Below are 19,855 nucleotides of genomic sequence, written 5' to 3'. Positions count from 1 at the left end.
GATATGTAGGGGTTTTAGGAGATATTATTAGGTTATTTAAATGAAACTGCCGTTGACACGAAAAGCTTAATGCAAAATCAGGGTGACTTCATTGTGTTGCCAGAAATACACACTCTGATAAAGCTTACCTGTAAAAACCAACGAGGATTAATGCATTGGTAGCATAGTGCTAACACTATAAATTAAAGTAACTTCTGTTAGTTAAGAGAAGGAGGAACCTCCCATCAAGGTCTCACCTTTCCCACCCAAGAGGACAGCACCTGGCCTTGTTCAGTTTGGATTCATTTGTGAATGAATACATTAATCACCAGTGACAGAGGCACAACCACTTACAGCACAAACACTTACTTTTTGCTATGTTGGCATGTGTAAACGTTCCTTAGCCAAGCTTCCCATTATCCTTGCCTCTGCTCTACGTGGTCATCTTGATCCCAAGAAGCAACAACCTGTATCCAGCACTGAGGGGGAGCTGCCAGGCTGCCTGCTCTGAGTATTCTCCACCAGTCTGCAGCCTACGGGATCCTCTCATCATCTCAAAATCGGAATGGTTGCAGTGGGCATGGCAGGGCCTTCAGGTCTTGCCACCATCCCTCTGCTGCTAAAGATTCACAAACAGGATTTTCAGAAGCAGCTCAGTGACTTAAAAGCATCAGTTTTTATTGGGTGTCAGTGGCAAATGTGCTCCCACAACATTTAGGCCCTTTGAAAGCTCTGTTCTCCAATCATAAGGCAGTCCATAAGCAATCATCTTTAGATCACCTCCTGTCTCAATTAGCAGTAATTAACAAGAACACATATGTCCCCGCATTGCAGAAGTGGCTAAAAATTGCATTGCCCAGAGGAGGCAGCTGCAGGATCAACACAATTCATCCTCTTTTTGTCCATGAAACTGTTAGGATCTCTCCAAGCCTGTAATCAGTCATCCATTTCTCCCCTTGATATGGCACCTGAGATTCAATATCCCACTTCCTCTTGTTCCTACTTGCTCACCCCAGTAACTGTGCTAACATAAGTCCGGGATGTGGGCACATAAAGACCTGAGCGCCCATTTCATGGCTCTTCCCTGCCATGGTGTGGCATCCCTACGGATGTGGGGATGCAGCACTCAAGCAAGAAGGAAGGGCGGAATGCAGGCCCTTGCCCAGCACAGTGCAGTAGCAAAGGTATGTGTGGTATGAGATGGGTGAGTTTCCTTTTCCACTTCCTTTCTTTGCTTTCTCATTTGCTTGTTTGTTTGCAGAGGGAATCAACAGTGGGACGTCATCGCGTGACTCAGAACTGGAGCCCCCAGTGCAGGCAAACAGCACTTTGGGCTTTCATCTGGCTGTGCCCCGGACCAGCCTGGCCTGTGACCTTTGCTGGGGAGTAAAATGGGAACCAGAGGTTTCCTTTTTGAAAAGGCATCGGAGAAGACACGGTACAGCTCAGTCCTAGCTCTTCCAAGAACAAAAATCAGCTGATCATACAATCACAAAACCACAGAATTGTTTGGGTCGAAAGAGACCTTTCAGGATCATCTAGTCCAACCTCCCTGCCACAGACAGGGACATTTTTCATTAGACCAGGTTGCTCAAAACCCCATCCGACCCACCCTTGGACACTTCAGTGATGGGGCATCCACAGCTGTCTCCAGGCAACCTGTTCCAGTGCCTCACCACTCTCACAGTAAAGAATTTCCTCCTTTTATTTAATCTAAATCTACCCACTTAGTTTAAAATCTTTGCCCTTTGTCCTGTTACTACAGGCCCTGGTAAAAAGTCTCTCTCTTTTTTTTTAAGATCCCCTTTAAGGACTGAAAAGCTGCAATAAGGTCTCCCTAGAATCATCTCCTCTCCCAGATGAACAGACCCAACTCTCTCAGCCTTTCTTCATAGGAGAAGTGTTCCAGCCTTCTGATCATTTTCATGGCCCTCCTCTGGTCCTGCTCCAAGAAATCCATGTCTTGTGCTGGGGGGTCCAGAGCTGAATGCTGTCCTCCAGGTGGGGTCTCACAGCAGCAGAGTAGAGTGGGAGAGTCACCTCCCTTGGCCTGCTGGTCACACTTCAGATGCAGCCCAGGATATGGTTGGATTTCTGAGCTCTCAGTGCACATTGCTGGGTCACATCCAGTTTTTCATCCACCAGTACTCCCAAGTCCCTCTCCTCCAAGCTGCTCTGAACCCATTCATCCCCAGCCTGTACTGATATTGGGGACTGCCCTGACCCCAATGTAGGACCTTGCACTTGGCCTTGTTGAATTTCATGAGGTTCACATGGGCCCACTCCTTCTGAATCAAGTGCACCCTTAGCCTGGTGTCATCTGCAGAATTTCTGGGGGTGGCTCAGAAATAATGACACTGTCTGTGTCATTATTAAAGATATTGAACAGTACTGGTCCCAGTAGGGATCCCCGAGGGACACCACTTGTTGACGATCCCCATTTGGACGCCAAGCCATTGACTGTAACTGGATCCCATCCAGCCACTTCGTTATCCATTGAACAGTCCATCCATCAAATCAATCTCTCTCCAAATTAGTGGTAAGAATGTTGTATGGGACCATGTCAAAGTCATTATGGAAGTCTAGGTAGCTGACAGGTAGCTTGCTTCTGGTAAAGTTCAAATGGCTCGTCCTGCCCTGCGATTCTCAAGGACATCAGAGGTCATACCAGCATTTCAGTTTGTGCCTGGCAGGATCCCACTTGCCTGGAGGCTCCCTGCAGGCAGAGGTCCAGCCTCACTGGCTCTGGGCTCTTTCCTGCCGCTGGGAAATGTCAGAGGATCAGCCCACAGTGGGGAAGGAGTTAAGTGCTTGACCAGCTGCTGTCTGTGAGGCACTGAATTCCTTCTCCGTGCAATGCAGCAGCCAGTGTCAGGACAGCTATATTTAGAGAGCTGATAAAGGTTTGGTGCCAACAGTTGTCCTGCCCCTCGATGAAGAAGCTGCAGAGAGAGCAAGAGGGGGCAGCTGATTGCTTTCTTCCCAGTGCCATTCCCTGCTGTCTTCAGTGGACTCTTTTGCCGTGCCCCCAGCAGGGACCCCCAGTGGAGTCGTCCAGGCGCAGGGGGTAAGTTCCCTTTCCTTGCTCCCCTGCCCCGTGGGTGGCAGCCGCTCCTCAGCCCCGCTGGTGGCACAGGGCTGTGATCCTCCTTCCCGAGGCTGGTGCTGGGGCCCTGTGGAGCTGCCGCCGGCTGTTGTGGCACAGCGGGGTGACAGTCCGTGTGTCTGGACACGAGGAAGTGTCGGCTGCGGCGTTTTCACACTCCTGCCTGAACTACATCCCCGTCGCTCTCCCACGCCCAGGGCGAGCGCGGCAGCCTCCACACAAAGGAGTGAAGGACAAAGTCCCAGGCCTGAAAGCGCCTTCGGCCTTAAGCTTGAGGAGCGTTTCGTTTTGGGGAGGTCTCATGTTTCTTTGCCCCTGACACTCCTTCCAGCCCGGCTCTGGCTCTGTACAGCTCCTTCCAGCCACCACGTGCGGTCAAGGGGGGGTATAGAGTTTCTGCCCCTCCACCCCTTCCTCCCTGGCCTTCCTGCACCCTTACTCACAGGCAAGGAGGGCACTGGTGCTCTCTGGGCAGCAGCCAGGGAGCTGCGTGAGGCCCTGGGAATGGCAGGCACCCTGGTGGAGGAGCCAGTGTAGGTGCCTCGTGGCCAGGGCTCCTCGCAGGGAGCCCCTTCTGCTGTACCCCCCATCCCTGCTGCCCCACAGCTGGGAATGGCCTCTGTAATGGTTCTCCCTCCTGCCCTGCTCCCCGTGCAGCGGATCCTCCGGCAGCCGCCATGGCCAGCAGCAGGGACTCGGACAGCGAGCCGGCGGTGCCTGAGGAGGAGGACGAGGGCCCAGACGTGAAGGCCGTGCAGGCCCATTACCTGCGCAGCCCCTCGCCCAGCCGGTGAGTACAGGACCACTGCCACGGCCTCCCAGGAGCACGTGGGAGACAGGGCTCCCGTGCTAGTTAATCCCACTGGCAGAGTACGTGCACACAGGGGGGACAAATTGCATTACTGTGGGGTGGTATCATCCCTCTTCCCTGTCTCGCCCTGTCATATCCATCCCCATGCTGAAACTTCTGATTCAATTTCAACTCTTCCCAAATCTTTCTGTCCATTATAAGGACTTGTGGTTTTTTTAATGTCGATATTAGGCTTTCCCAGCTCCAGAAAGACCAAGGGTCTTTGGATTTGGGTTTGGTTCAGAGCCAACTTTAGCTACAGGCTTCAGGCACTGAACAGGAGGCTGTCACAGCACAAGCAGAAATTGAGTTACCTCAAGCAAAACAAGCATGATTAGATGTGTTTTCTCCTAATACAAGGAAAAATACATCCCTTTGTACTCTTCCTAAAGCAAAATGCTCTGCAGGCCTTTCTGTAGCCTTTGAGATGCTTTATCTGAAAGCAAGGGGAAGGGATTGAGTTTGAAAAGAACCTGCCCCAGTGGCCCTGAACAAGTAGGAGATTATGAAATGTTTCCTGTTAACTGTGGGACACTGCAGAAAAATCAAGACAGAGTGCTTATTGCATTTAACTGCAAGCATTTCAGAATTGATGAGGAAGATCACTGAGCTAACATAAAGAAAAATTATGTATTCAACTTGGTAAATCCTTCTCCATCTGCTCATCACTCACTCAAAATGAACAGAAGCACCTCTCCAGTTTATTTCCCTTGCCTTGCCTTCCCTGTTCCTTTTTTTCTCCCCTTTTTCTCTCTGTCAATGATAAAAGCAGTGATGAAGTTGATAAGATCTATCCCATCCAGAACAAGGCCCTGGAAGCCTCCAGGATTGGGCTGTGCTGCACCCGTGTGTTTCACAGATGCTCGGGGCAACCACAGGTAAAATTTGTTGAGGCTGTGGTGGCAGGTTATTACCACTTGTTATGGTTTTATTGAGCTTGGAGGCAACCTTTACAGCAAAAGGAATTGAAGACAGGGCATAGCTACTAATTTGTGTCAGCTCCTGTAAATGAGACTGAGACTCCCCTTGCTCATCTCATAAACTCCTTTGAAGAACTAGAAAAGGATTACTTTCAGTCACGGTTGACAAGTGCTGGAACTCAACTAAATGACCTAGATGAGCCTGTTAAGTGGTTTCCAATGGCTGTGCCCTCTGTTTTGGTTCTGGAGCATGAAAGCAGTTCAGCTCTCCAGACACTGCCGCACCTTGACTGCATATTAATCACCCTTCCTCACCTGCCTTAATTAAACAAAAACAAACACTGTTGGAAGTACTGCAAGTCTGCATGACCAGAGAGCTTCTCTGATGGCAGCAAACTTGTCCTAATGACCTGTACCATCTATTTGGAAGGAAGTGTAGATGGTGTAGATCAGGGGAAAAGCTCTGTAAAATATTTTGTTAAGATGGTCTAAATGAGGGAAGATGTGCTTGGATTGTACAGGTGGACTCAAATGGAAAGATAGTTGTTTTCAAGATTGTGGCCCCTTTTTTGCTTAACAAAAACTTATGTGAATCACACTGTGTGTCAAAGAACTCCCTCCAAAGGTGCTTGTGGGTGTCATAATGGTTTCTGACCTGCAGTTGGACAACACAGATTGACTGAGCTGGTTAGAGCATGGTGCTAATAACACCAAAGTTTGATCCCTGTACAGGTCATTTACTTAACAGTGGGACTCCATGATCCTTGTGGGTCCCTTCCAACTCAGAATATTCTGTGAAATCTGTGAAACACTGTGTGAGTGGAGAGACTGACCACAGATTCATGCTATGAAGTGACCAACGTGCTGAGGGAGAGAGTCACGGGCTTCACTCTCAGTGCTTGCATTGCAGCTTGTGGTAACTCAGAGGATGCTTGTGGGTGATTTGCCAGCAGAGAGAAAACCCAACACCCTGGTGTAATCTGGTGTTTCGAATTGTTCAATAAATTCTAGTTAGGACAATGTTTTTATCTGTCTGTCTAAGTGAGAGCTACTTGTGAGACTGCTCCTTGTGATCCATCCCCCTCCCAGTCTCAACCCAGACGCTGATCTTCTCCACCCGAAAAACTTCTCCACCAGGCAATTGTTTTGCACTCCCAGTCCATGAAGCTTCTCTCCATGAGACCTGTCTACATCCTGCAAACACTGGATACCAAGGGCATATTTAAAGTCTGTAGTGCCATGCTGGAGAGCAGGGTGGGAATGAGGGGTGGGAGAAGAGCTGGGGCTTCCCTTCTGCAATTAAAAGATCCTCTGTGCTCCAGTTCCCTGCTGCTCCCCTCTGGAATGGGTGCAAAGGGGGTCCTGGGGGTAGGATCCCAGTGGAGGGCATTGCCTAATAGGCAGTGTGGTTGGTTGGCAGGTATTCCATGATATCAGACACTGATACAGAGAGCATCTTCATGGAGCCAATCCATCTGTCATCTGCTGTGGCTGCCAAGCAAATAATCAATGAAGGTAAGAGGAGCAAGGATAAGAGAGCTGTGTAAGTAATAGAGACCTGAGTTGCACTAGTTTTGCCTTTTGTCATCCAGAGACCCTAAAATGATAAAAAAGCCTTTATGATAGAACCCTACCTGAGGTAGAGGTGAAAAATCACAAAGAAATAACAATTTACAGAAAGGTTTGGTGACTTCCTTTGAAGTTGTGCAATGAATCTGTGGTACAATGAATTATGTACCACAATGGTTGAATGTAGTTTGAGTGCTGGTTGCTCACTGCAACAAACTGAATTTAGAATAGAATAGAATAGAATAGAATAGAATAGAATAGAATAGAATAGAATAGAATAGGAGTATTTCAGTTGTAAGGGACAAACAATGATCATCTGAGTTCAGCTATCTAACCAAAAGTTAAAGCATATTATTAAGGGCATTGTTTTACTCCTCTTAAACACTGACAGGGCTGGGGCATCAACCATCTCTCTAGAAAGCCTGTTCCAGTGTTTGACCTCCCTCTCCGTGAAGAAATGCGTCCCAGTGTCTTAACCTCCCCAGTGCAGCTTTGAACCCTTCCCACCTGTCTGATCACTGGATACCAGGAAGAAGAGCTCAGCAGCTCCCTCTCTACTTCCCCTCTTCAGGGAGGTGTAGAGAGCAGCTGCATTCTTCTGGGGCTGGGATAAGGATGCCCTTAACTCCCAGGCCTTTGGCCAGTGTGGGTCTCTGGACTGAGAAGGCAGTGCCATGTGCTCTTCCCAGAAGCAGGTGCTGCACACATTGCAGACAGAACAGTGTGATGGTTCTGGGGGGAAAAAGAAAGTCAGAAGGCCTGTCCCAGACACAATTAATGACAGGTCATATGTTTGCGTTGTTTTTACATGCTTTGAGTTACAATGTCAGTTTATTCCAGAACTGAAGACAAAGGAGGTCAGGGTAGATTCAGTGTGTCCCAGGATGTTGGAGTCTGCGCAGCAGCTGATGGTGGAAGACCTGTACAACCGAGTTAAGGAAAAGATTGATGACACCAGCTTGTTTAACACGCCGTGTGTGATGGACTTGCAGAGGGCACTCGTGAAGGACAGGCTGGAGACCCCCAGGGATGCTGTGGATGAAGTCTGGCCTAATGTCTTCATAGCAGAAAAGTGAGTGTCGGCTTTTGCCATCGAGTTGCGTGAGATTCCCAGTGAAGGGTCAAATGGAACCATCGAAGGCATAACATGTATTACATGTATCTAATACCTTCCATCCCTAGAGAGCCCCAAAGTGTTTTTCAGACTGTGCTCGTAGAAATCTCTATGCACTGAAAAGTAAATACTTCTGGAATAGAATCAGCAGCTTTCCTGTGCTATTTTGATGCTTCAGCAGTTTAGGAGAGGAAAAGGCAAATGAGCCCAAATTCCACTGTTCTGATTGGAATTTGGCCCTGAAATTGGAACTGAAGTCATTATTATGTCAAAGAGAGTTAAAAAAGAAATGCCATAGCATGTGTCAAGTGGAGATGATTAGGACTTCTGTACCGTGGTTCAGCTGTCCGAGACACCTGTGTTAGTGACCAGACAGAATTAGAAGTGGATATAATGTAAAGCATCAGTTATGGAGGGATAAAAGTGGATAAATAAGTACACAGCCTGAACCCAGGATGGCAGCATGAGTTTCAAATCAAGCTGTAGTGGAAATGGAGCATATGGCTCTACGGGTGAATGCAGGTTTCTCATTGTCTTTTTCCAGTGAGTACTGGAAATACCTGTAGGACTCTCACAGGACATTAAGGTCTGAGTGGAGCCACATGTTGGATGAGTAACACGGATGGGGAGTTCTGTAGACTTTGTAGCAGGCATCTCCTCTCCTACCCACCAAGGGAGCACTGGTACCTCACATCTCTTTTTCTTTCTTGAAGAAGCGTCGCAGTGAACAAAAGCCGTTTGAAGAGACTGGGCATCACACACGTCTTGAATGCAGCTCATGGTACGGGGGTCTACACAGGACCAAGCTTCTACAACGGTCTCAATATCCAGTACCTGGGCATTGAGGTGGATGATTTCCCAGATCTGGATATCTCCAAACACTTCCGCCCGGCTGCGGAGTTCCTTGACGAAGCACTGCTGACTTACAGGGGTAAGGGGAAAAGGTTGCAGTGTTTCCAAAATGATTGGGAATTATGGAAGTGTTACTCTGATAAACAGCTGATGCCACGTTTGCAGTGGGGTAGAAAGAAGGCAGAACCTTCATTCCCTGCATGCAGCACCAGTGACCACTTGTTCCCCATCCTGCCGTGCCTCATTCAAAACAGGAGGGAGCAAACTAGTAAGGGGAGGGAGCCCAACAGCTCCTGCTGGAAGCCCCGTGTCTTCAAACTCAAAGTGGCTGCAAGTCACCTCCCTCAGCTGCTTTGAAAGAACCCTGATACAGCAAAGAGCAGAAGTCCTGCTCTGATACATATTTTTTAATATTGATGTAATACTATGTATATATAGTTGTATTTCTGTACCCTGCAAGCTTCAGTTTTGCCATGATGCAAAAACCAGGCTGATTTACTAGAACAATCCAAACAGCTGAGCTGAACCTTTGGATGTCTGTCTAATTTGCTGGACTCCAACTCCAGGGCAGCTGTTATTCTGTGGACCTCCAGTGCACACTGGTCATTCTGCTGCAGCTTCAGTGGACAGCTAGAAATACCTTTATGCAGTTCAATATGGAAATGAACACCATGATCAGTGATATTACTGATATTATTTATATATTTAGTCAATTAATTTAATTATTGTAGAGAGACAACAGATTACCTCCCAGCAGAAGTGACAGTAAGACAAGTTTTGTTAGCACGCAAGGAAAGCTGAGACAGTTTTAACAGCTCAGCACCACGAGGTGGGACACTACCTATCTGTGTTCTTCCTCACAACTCCCATTACTACCCTTGGCATAGTCCAGGTGCTTACTGCTGCTGCCATTCATCGACCCTTCAACTCACTACCCAGCAAAAATGACAGCCCAGCGGGGGAGAGAAGGTTTTCCCCTGGGCTGGTGATCTGAACTGGCTCGTTAAAGGGCCAGGAGCAGAGTAGCAGAACCGACACGGGAAAGGGTGCACCGAGGCACAGGAGCCTTGAAAGGAAAGAGAGGAAGGAGATCTCCCCCTGTCGGTGAACTGTTAGATTGGCTTTACTGCCTGGTAAAGTACTTGGAAGGCAACCAAGACTTCTGGTGCTAAGAAAGGCGTAAAAGACATTTCAGGATTGTAGGAAGAGGTTCATTAGGTAAACACTTGGGGTAACATAGCAGCAGTCAGAAAGGTGGTGTTTAAACTGGCTCCATGAAGTTTCAGTGCAAACAATTTGATTAAAGTGGGGTTTATCACACATTTAGAAACAGTAATTTCAGTTATTTGTAAGTTGGCAAAGCCTCATTTACACTCTTCATATTTCCAAGCTTTTCTTTAGCCGTAATTTGCTATAAAAGTAACTTTAACGTTTTTCGGTGTCAAAGTGTGGTTTTCTGCAAGAGGTAGTAAATGCCATGAAATAAAGCAGATCTTCAGTTTTCATTCTTGCTCTTACTGTTACAGGATAGTGGGTCCCAGTAGTTTGAAGCAGCTGTTTCAGTTTGTCAGAGTCAAAATCAGCTCTTTCCTGCCAGTTGCTTGGTTCTCCTCTTCTAAGATATGCCATGACTTTGGCTTCCTACATGTAACCATTTGAGGGTACCTTGCCAAACTGATCTGGATTCTGGCAAAAAACCAATCAAATTAATATAAAATTGTATTTAAGCCCCATAATGTGCCTTATGAAAAACTAAATTATTCTCTTATCTTCCCAATACCTTCCTGGAGGCTAATGCTAATATCTCCCTTTTTACGTATTGAGAAACAAGCTTGGAAGGCTTTAATGTCTGACCCTATATCAGGCAGCAAGTCAAGAACACTGTATTGCTTGTCTTTCTAATAGCTGTTATAAGCTTTTTGACTATTTGAGTAAGTGAAGTGTGTAGGCAAAACTACAAATATTATTTAGCTTGTTTTGAAATGTGCCTGCCCACAGCTTTTGAAACTAATGTGCTTTTTATTCATATTTTATTAAGGTAAAGCTATGAAATATTTAGTATTGGTTTCAGTCACTAAAACATATAATCTGTCTAATTTTTAACACCATTCAGAGAATGCTTTTGTGCTCCATATCAGAGCGTATGTACCACGTATCTGTGACTGGAAATAGCTGAACACTTTCCTGTTTGACATCTGTAGGCAGAGTCCTGGTCAGCAGTGAGATGGGCATCAGTCGCTCTGCCGTGCTGGTGGCTGCCTACCTGATGATCTACCACCACATGACCATTCTGGAGGCTCTGATGACTCTGAGGAAGAAACGAGCCATTTACCCCAACGACGGCTTCCTGAAACAGCTACGGGAGCTCAACGAGCAGCTGCTGGAGGAGCGGGAGCTGGAGCACTCTGGAGACGAAGAAGTGACTCCTAGTCAAAGTCCTGTGGCCCGTGCAGGGACTTCTTCCCGTTTGTCTGGAGCTGGGGACGCAGAGAGCGTCGTGGGAGCCCGAGCCCACTCCATCACAGTGGAAGAGGAGGACACGAGCAGCATGCTGGGTAGTTTTATGAGCTCTTCGTCAGTGTCAAAAACCAGCTGGGTTTCCAAACGCTCCACCCTGATCAGCGAAGAGGAAGAGGAACAGTTGTATGAGGAATGGAGGAAGAAACAAGGCCTGTCTGCAAAGGAACCAGGAGTTAACCATGAAAGAAGAGCATCTCCAAAGCATCTGGATCGGGAAGAGGAACAATCTGATGAGGATGTGGAACAGAGGATCCATGACTGGCAGCGCAGAAATGAGAAATACCAAATGGAGGGTGCAGCCAGGGAGGAGGATGGTGATTCCAGCATGGGAGGAAGACCTTACCCACCAGGTGAATTCAGTGATGTTGAGAGTGTGAGCAGTTTTGAGATCCGAACCCTGAAAAAGCAGCTGGAAGCCAGTAGCTTTAGCAGGATGAGGAGGAGTCGCACAGACTCTGTGTCTTCTGAGAGCACGTGGGACATGTGGAATCAGAGACTTCTGGAGATAGAGAGGGAAGCTGCTCAGAGATACCATTCCAAGAATAAAAATTGTGGGGAAATGGGAAGAAAGGAGAGGGATGTGGATGAGGAGAGCGTGCTTTCAGACAGTAGCTCCTTCTACAATTTCTGCCAAAAGAACAAAGACAAGTTGACTCCTCTAGAAAGGTGGAAGGTCAAGAGGATCCAGTTTGGCTTTCACAAGAAGGATTTAGAACCATCATCATCAGCTGCACCATCTCCAGCAGAAGATGGCAACCAGGCAGGTGAGGAGGGAGCAGAAGGGAAGAGTTTGTCAGATATTGACCTGACTGCTTACCAGGCTTGGAAAATGAAGCGGCAGAAGAAGGTGGGCAGTGAAAGCAGCAAGGAGGAATTTGTGGAATTTGCCAAAACCGAGGATTCTGCTTCAGCTAAAAAGAGGCAGAGGCGTGTAGAGCTCCTCGAACGTTCAAAGAAAATTTTAGAGGAAAGCCAGTCCATGTGCAGCTGGGAGACAGACAGCACGATGAGTGGGAGTATCCCCCTGTCGGCTTTCTGGCCCTCGGCGCCTTCTGCAGATGGTGCCGAGGATGCAGCTTCTGCCCTGAGCATGCAGACAAATCATTCATCTCTGTCACGGACCAGGAGCAGCACGGGAGCAATGCAGCCTCAGATGCCGAGTGTACCCCTTCCCAACCTCCCGGTTGGTCCGGGTGACACCATATCCATGGCAAGCATTCAGAACTGGATCGCTAACGTGGTCAGCGAAACCATCGCTCAGAAGCAAAACGAGATCATGATGCTGTCCCGTCCGTCGTCCGCGATGGCCTCCCTGTCAGGAGACCTGGGCAGGCGAGGAGATGATGACAGGGTTTCTCTGCTCAGTGCTCAGAGCGGCTCATCTGTGGCTGCCTCTCAGCTGCGCCAGCAGGAGCTGCGCCGGGCCGAGTCTCAGTCTGTCCTGTCCTGCAACACCTCCGTGAGCGCAAGGACAGAAGGGACTGCTTCAAACATGAAGACAACACAAACGAGCAAGCCACTGTACAGCCTCTTTGCTGATGATGTTGACCTCAAGAAACTCAGGAGGAAGGAGAAGGAGATGCAAATGGAAATGAGAGAAAAAATGTCAGATTATCAAATTGAAAAGGTGATCAGAGACAATAAACGCAGCACTTTATTTAAGAAAAAGGTGACCAAAGGAGAGGAAAATGAAAGGGAGAATGGCATAGAGAGTACAACAAACAGCCATGGGCGTCCCTTGCAAGCAGATTTTGACAGCACTGGTACAGTCTTCGATCTGTCCGGTCAACCTGCAAACTCAGGTGCACCAGAGTCAGAAATAGAGACTGATATTAGCAAGTGGCTCAATGGCCTGAAAGCAGAGAGAGAACCACCATCTTATTATGAACAAACTGAGAAAGCTAGAGAGAAATATAGCAGATCATCCAAAGTTAGACAGATGGATTCTGAGACATCCAGTTACAGATTCTGCAGGTCCCAAAGAGAAGAGGTAGACAGCTGTTCTTCCTACGAGTCGAAAGGAGATTCACTGAGAACCACGTCAAGATTTTCCTCTGCTTCTGCGAAAGAGGACAAAAAGATGTACAAGTTCACAAGGTCGAGGGTCAGTGAGACAAGTTCCAGAGAAAACAGCCCAGAGCCGCATGTTTTCAGCCGATCTCCTGAGCCGCCCTTTGACTCTGAATCCCCTGAACCGTCTACACAGAGCCGAGTCAGATCCCATCATGTGGAGGCGTGTGAAGAGGAGGCCAGGTCAGACGTGTCAGAATTTGGGGCAAAGAGAAAGTTCACCCAGAGCTTTTCAAAGTCCGAAGAGGATGGAAAGAAGGAGGCAAAAGTGGAGCAAAGTGAAGAAAGGTTTGCATCTAGACAGCGCTTTCAGTACAGGCGAAGCACACGTAAAGAGGAGGAAGAAGAGATGGATGATGATGCCATTATTGCTGCTTGGAGAAGCCGACTGGAAGAAACTACAGCAAAGCTCCAGCGGAGAAGGGAAGAGTGACCAAGATCAGACTACAGGAGCACAAGCAGAGCCCGAGTCCCTGAATCACTCACTCATCATTATATTTTTGATAATCCTTTGTGGTTTGTAGGGCATTTCCTGCAGATAGTTCTCTTCTTAATCAAAAGCGATGAAGGGAAGAGGTCAAGTTCTGCAAGTGTTTGTGGCTTGTCAGAAAGAAGATGCTAGAATTAAATGATCAATGTAGGTAGGAACACAATGTTAGAAGCCATTAGGAGCCAGACAATGTTTCAGCAGCAAAAGCAAGTAACGGTGGCACCTCAAGTCAAAAGACCAATCACATCCCGTTTTGGTTATTTCAATTTCCTAGTGTTGTTAAAAACTGGACATATTTTTTTTCTCGGATCTTTTTGATCATAAGTGGAAGAAGCCAACAGCCTTTTCTCGGAACTTGAAGAATGTTTCTCTCTTAATCAGCTTTACTTTATACCACTGAGAAGATATTACCAGGTAGGCTCCATTTTCTGCACCAGCCTTATGAATGTCTACAGAAATCAGACAGTTCGGGGAAATACATGTTCTGTTTTACTTTGCTAAGTAGCAGAAGCAAAGTAAAATACTAGGAAAAAGAAGATGTCTCCTTTTTAGAAGTTCCATGCAGTAATGAATGTATTCCTGTGGTACTATTTTTTCTATTTTCTATTAGATAGAGTCATCTCTGCTCCATTATGGTTGGTTCCTGCTAATAACTTTGGGTCAACAAAGGACAAATGCATCAATATTAACAGCCATCTGAAAATCATGTTTTGATGTAGTTAAAGAGATGGGGTTGGGGCTAGGATTAGTGTTAGGTTAGGCTGGGTTTCTCAGTACTGACTTCACTTTGGTTTATGTATGCAGCTCAGCTAAGTCCGTGCTTTCGTGTTCGTAGTCAGATTGTCATGTATTAATTTTCAGCATGATTGCCTTAAAAGAGAAGAGTGGTACACAAACTGACCTCGAAATAAAATTGTATATAACTGGAGCATGGGTATAAGGCAGCATGCACCAGCTGTGTGTCTGTGCAGGTGGTAGCTCGATTTAAGAGGTGGTAGGTCTGGCTGGCACGTTCAGTTAACGTGTATCCTGAGCCACAGGATACACTTTTCAGAGGGAGAGGAGGAAGTGCAGTCTCCACGTTAACTGAGTGCACCAGGTTAGGAGGCTGAGGTCCTTCCATGCCCTGCAGAGCCTGGTGAGCTTGTTTGATCCGCCAGACCTGCCACAACATCCCCTGTGTGGCTTGTGTGACAACGTGTCTTTGACGCACCAAAGCACCCAACTCTCTGTCACCAGTCAACGTCCTCCACCTCTCTCTTGTAAACACATAGGCCAGTTTCTACTGACTTTGACTCTGGAATTATCTGTTCCCTCCTCTGTACAGACTGTATTTTGAAACAACAAAGCCCTCTGGCAGAGCTGAATATAAAACGACAATGGAGGGATGATGCGGTAGTGCTCTCTCACAGGAAGTTTTTCTTTTTCTTGTAATCTCCTCTCCCTCCCACTGTGATGCTTAGAGCTCACTATTACTATTATGCTAGTCCCTCTCCCTATTTTAATTGTGTAATACAGACAGCAAGCTCCACAGGGCAAGGGCCTGCTCTTTGTCCCTGTCTGTGTGACGCTGCCGCACATCAGCAACGCTATCTAAATAATGGTTACTGATAACAAAATGCAGCTGGCAATCTTCCTAAACTTAGAATCATTTCTCTCAACTATAACTCACTGATTAGACATTATCCCTGCTTCTCTGAAGATAAAGATGATTCTTTCTGACAGCCAGGACTGGGGTAAATGATAGCTACTTATTGTCAGGTAAATGGAGCCTCAGAATCAGGTGATTGAACAGTAACAGTTGTAGAAAAATAAGAGAAAGAACACGTTTTAGTTGTGTGGGTTGCTTTCTTGGTTTTGGTTGGTTTTTTTTTTTTAGTAAACTCAGATTACATTTTGAAGTGCATAAGAGGCATGGTCTTGTTAATGTTTCAGGCACGCAGAGATGCTCTGAGGTTTATAATGCGCTTCTACTACAATATAATATATAATACAATGCATCCCTTTTTTCTGCATACCTCTGTGAGTTGTTATTTTTTAAAGTAGTGGAATTCCAGGCCTTGATCCACACTCTGAGATTTTATATTAGATTTCTGGAATTTGTGTTAGGATAGGTGCTTTCCTCTTCATCCCTGGTAAAGTTGCTCTGTGGAAAACAGCCCTGCATAGACGTATTTGGAGCTTGCTTTCATTTCAGTCTAGAAAAGGTCTTAAATTTCGATGGATCAAAGTGGAAGTGTGCCTTCAGTACCTTCTGGCACTGAATTTACTTTTTTATCAAAGGCTGATTCCCTCTGAAAAATCCCTCTCCCTGTTCCTGTGCCTGGCTGTTCCCAGCAGACAAGCCTGTCCTCCGCAGTACTGTAGGGGGCATCTCGCGCTGCAAAAGAGGAGCAGTGGATGATGTGGTAATTGGTTTCATTTTGCACTGTACAGCACGGCCTTTGTTTGGGCAGCATTTTGATTTAAACACTAATCTAGGTCTGCTGCACAAATAAATTATTCAAGACCGAGGGGCAGAATATGGTTCTATAACAAGTCTGAGCCACACCGTCCTGATAGCGAGTTTTGACCCTTGTGAGAAAGGGTTAAGTGGGTTCTGCTGACTCATTGAGGTAGGTGGCTTATTAGTTCACTTGTGTAAAAGGGAGATAAAAATGGTTTGCTGGGGAGAGGCCATCTAAGATGCTGGCTGAGCAGTCATGAGGGAGAAGCCTTAGAAATAGCTGAACTTTATTTTCTTATTGCTTATATCCTTGTTAATAAAGCCAAACCCCCAAAGCAATAAGGGGGTGGGGATCATTTTGGACTCCATGCAGCATTCGGCCAGTGCTTGAAAGCAAGATGGGAAAGGCTCCAGCTCACAGGTATAAATTACATGAAACACTGACATAAAGACCTTGCATGGTGAAAATATTAAAGCATTCAGTCATAAGACCAATAACCAGGAGAGACAGAAATGGAGAGGTTGAAGGCAGGCTAGAAAGTCAGGTTTTAAGATGAGAATTTAGAAGGAGATAAGGAATTGCAGAAAGGGGAGAGGTCTGCACAGATTGTTTCAGGTGACCAGAGCTGCAGAGTGAATGGTTTTTCAGCAATGACACCAGTCTGACACTAGATTAAAAGAGTAAATAAGTACCCAAATTCATCTAGGAGGGATTTTTCAGCAAAGATGCGCTGGGACTGATATTTTTGCTCAGACTCAATTTGCTGCTGTAGGAAGGAGGGTGTTTTTTTGGCACTGTATAGTGGAAGGTGAAAGTGCAAGGAGCATCCATACGGTCAGTGAAGAATATAAACACAGGAACATCAGAAAGGCTGTATGGGGTCAGACCAGAGGTCCACCTGGCTCAATATCCTGTCTCTGGCAGAGAACAACAGTGAATACCTAGGGAAGAATATAAGAGCAGTGATATAAGTGATATTTCCCCAGCATGGTCTTCCAGCTTCTAATAATTTGCAACTCAAGGACTTCCTGAGCCAGGTGTGATATTCTTGTATTTAATAGCCCTTAATAGATTTTCCTTGTATGGAGGTGCCTAGTAATTTCTGAGTTATAGCCGTAATAGCCTTGTACCCACTAACCTCTGTAATCTCCTGTCGCAAGAAGTCCCACAAGTTACTCTACATGGAATGCTAAACCATCTCCTTTTTTTCTGTTCTGAACCCTCTGCCCACTGGCCTTTAATGCCAATATAGTATCTGTTTAGTATCTACATGTGCCATGAGATTTTACCCCCTCTCTGTCATTAAATCCCATCCTTAGCTCTCTGGTTCTCAGCCAGAGTTACTCATTCCTCATACAGGGGCTGCTCCATGTCTCTCATTATCCTGGCCATTCTTCTCCAAACCCTTTCTAGTTCTTCTTTGTCATGCTTGAGATGAGGGACCAAATCCTCACACAGTATCCAGGGTGCAGGTGTGGGAGGGATTAATCCTAGGGCATAATGACCTTCTTTTTTCTGTTCTCTGTTCCTTCCCTATTAACTCCTAACAGTTTGCATGTTTCTTTGGCTGTTGCTGGGCACCACAGTGATATTTTCATAGAACTATTTATTATATACACAAAATCTTATTGTTGGATGGCAATGGTCAGCTCCAAGATCATCATTTTTTGTGTCAGGTTTTCTTACATGTAATGCTTTACATTTATTAGCCCTGAATTTCATCTGCCATCTTAGTGCTCAGTCTCTCAGTCTCATTAAGTCCTTCTGCGTTTTCCCACAGCCACCCTCTTATTTCCACTACTCTGTTTCCTTAATGTCCTTTGAGTGGTGTAGAAACTCAGAGGATATGGGAAGCAAAGAAGTTAAGGAGGGATAGATGAGAGAGAAACACATTTGATGCTGGTCTGCTTGAAGTAAGAAATAAGAAAGTGATGAAAGCTGGAGAGCAAGGAGATAAATGTTCAAAAAGAGATCTGAAGACAATAGGCAAATTGAGAAGGGGACCCACACTGGATGGAGACAGGAAGATGTAAGCCAGAAAGGCTAAAGCAAAATATTAATTCGTTTAGATGTATAAAAATCCAGGGAAAGGCTATGAGGCAATCTCTGTGGGAAGGATGGAGATTTAAAGATTTCTCACAGGTCTGTGAGAAATGCGAAGAGGATTGGGAGAAATGGCAAGGGTGAGAGACATTAGTGGGACACAGATGATAAAATGACATCTGTGCTGGATTGGGACTTCAATGTAGCAGGAGCAAGTTTGGCAGGAAGCGGAAATGTGCCAGAAACACGTTATTCCTCCTGGATCAGCCGCATCCTGTGTCCTGATCCTGAGAGGTGTGGGGCCATGGCCCATTTCCCCCATCCAGGAATTTCAGGGCAATGTGATTTATTGCGTGCAGCACCAGCTTAGACTGGATAATTTGAAAAGGAGTTTAGCACCATTTCCTTCCTTTACAGCTCCTTGAGAAATGGGTACACGTTAGCTGTGGTGGAGAGCCGGGCGAATGGTGAGACAAAAAGTTTTATTTGGGGCTGCCTGTGTTGCATTGCCTGCCCTTCCTTAAAGGGTTTAGCTGGGGTGCATTCACTATGGACATTATAATGTGAAAACACAATATCCATGACCTCCCTAAATTTATAGACAATCCAACAGAGATACTGAAAGCATGTGATTAGTGTAGTTGAGGGCTTGGAAACAGACACTGTGTGCTCATGTACTCCAGCAAAATATCTTTGAGTGCTACCTGCCTATTCTCTGGAATTTCACTTGTCATTTAGAAAAATGAAAGTGGGTCAAATCTCTCTCTGTTCTAATTGTGAAGAAAACTTCCAAAATGGGAACTATGTATAACAAATAAACAGTTCTCTGGAGAGGTGGGAGCGTAGCTCTAAAAGGTGTGTGAAGTGCCCCAGTCATCTCAGCAAGGTGCTGACTTATTTGCCCAGGAGTAGTAATTTAAATGCCAATAATATTTGTTACGTTGTTCTTCATGTAAAAAATTGAGAAAGATTCAAAGTACACGTACTTAGGTTGTGAATTGCCAATACCAGCAGAAGCTACTTGAACAATCACCTGTATCTTTTTGGCTATCCCTAGGAACAGAAATTTTTTGGACATGAAAGCACTGAAGAATCTTATCTCTTTTTTTGTTCTTTGTTACATTTCAGCATATTCAGGAGGTGATTTCATGTTGCTTCCATCTATCTATCTATCTATCTGTCTATCTATCCCCATTACAACCTCTCAGTGGCTTCTGAGCTTGGTGTGTTCCTGTGACTGCTGTTCCCCTGCCACAGGGTGCACACACAGACACACACACACATAAACAGACATAAAGGAAAAACATTGCTTGTGACTTATAAAAGCAGGCAACAACATGAATTCAGTTCTTCCCAGGACTATCCAGGTGTGGCGATGTGAAAACTGTCTTAGAGAGCAGGAGAAGGGACATCCTGTCTGTGCTTTGAACCTTCCCCTCTGGATTGCATTTCATTTTTATTTGCATGTATCTTTAAAACGGACAAACTTGATCCTTACAGAAGAGCCTCCATATCTTGATTCATACCTGCAGGCAGACTGGTTTTCTTTTAATTAAGATATGTATTCCCTGGAAGACACAAATGAGCGTAATGGAAAACTAGCTTCATTTTTAACTAGGAAGAGAACAATGTCTCTACATAATCAATCAATCAATCAATCAATCAATCAATCTCTTATTTTTTTCCAGTGCACCGTTCATGCCAACATGCCTGAATGCTTTATGGTCATTAAATTAAATCAAAGAACACACCACAGAATGGACAAGGCCAGATCAATAAATCTTAAAACTGATTCAAACTTACCAAGGACTCTGCACAAGTAACCATGAAAGGAAGGATGACTCCAGTCAGAAGGGCATTTGTGTGGGCATAAAACTGAACCAAGACATAGGTGA

At 45.9% G+C, this 19,855-nt stretch overlaps 1 protein-coding gene across 1 annotated transcript; it reads left to right on the top strand.

Annotated features, from left to right (window-relative positions):
• Positions 1–3,692: 3,692 nt before the first annotated feature.
• STYXL2 (serine/threonine/tyrosine interacting like 2) lies at positions 3,693–13,937 on the top strand. The gene is made up of 5 exons (XM_039386491.1): positions 3,693–3,875; positions 6,276–6,370; positions 7,265–7,496; positions 8,252–8,469; positions 10,592–13,937. Exons 1-5 carry the CDS (start codon positions 3,763–3,765, stop codon positions 13,411–13,413), a joined length of 3,480 nt encoding a protein of 1,159 aa, XP_039242425.1. The 5' UTR covers positions 3,693–3,762; the 3' UTR covers positions 13,414–13,937.
• Positions 13,938–19,855: the final 5,918 nt, after the last annotated feature.

The sequence above is a fragment of the Pipra filicauda genome, unplaced genomic scaffold, assembly GCF_003945595.2.
Source record: "Pipra filicauda isolate LSUMZ 115617 unplaced genomic scaffold, ASM394559v2 scaffold487_size526621_pilon, whole genome shotgun sequence".
In the NCBI taxonomy this organism is placed as follows: domain Eukaryota; kingdom Metazoa; phylum Chordata; class Aves; order Passeriformes; family Pipridae; genus Pipra; species Pipra filicauda.
The sequence above is the reverse complement of the archived record's forward strand: the minus strand, read 5'-3'. Positions and strand labels throughout refer to the sequence as shown.

Bases quoted from the DNA above. Each gene is read 5' to 3' on its own strand.
- STYXL2 (XM_039386491.1), top strand. From the start codon at position 3,763: ATGGCCAGCAGCAGGGACTCGGACAGCGAGCCGGCGGTGCCTGAGGAG. The intron at 6,371-7,264 runs GTAAGAGGAGCA...AGTTTATTCCAG, and splicing joins CAAGCAAATAATCAATGAAG to AACTGAAGACAAAGGAGGTC. The intron at 8,470-10,591 runs GTAAGGGGAAAA...TGACATCTGTAG, and splicing joins AGCACTGCTGACTTACAGGG to GCAGAGTCCTGGTCAGCAGT.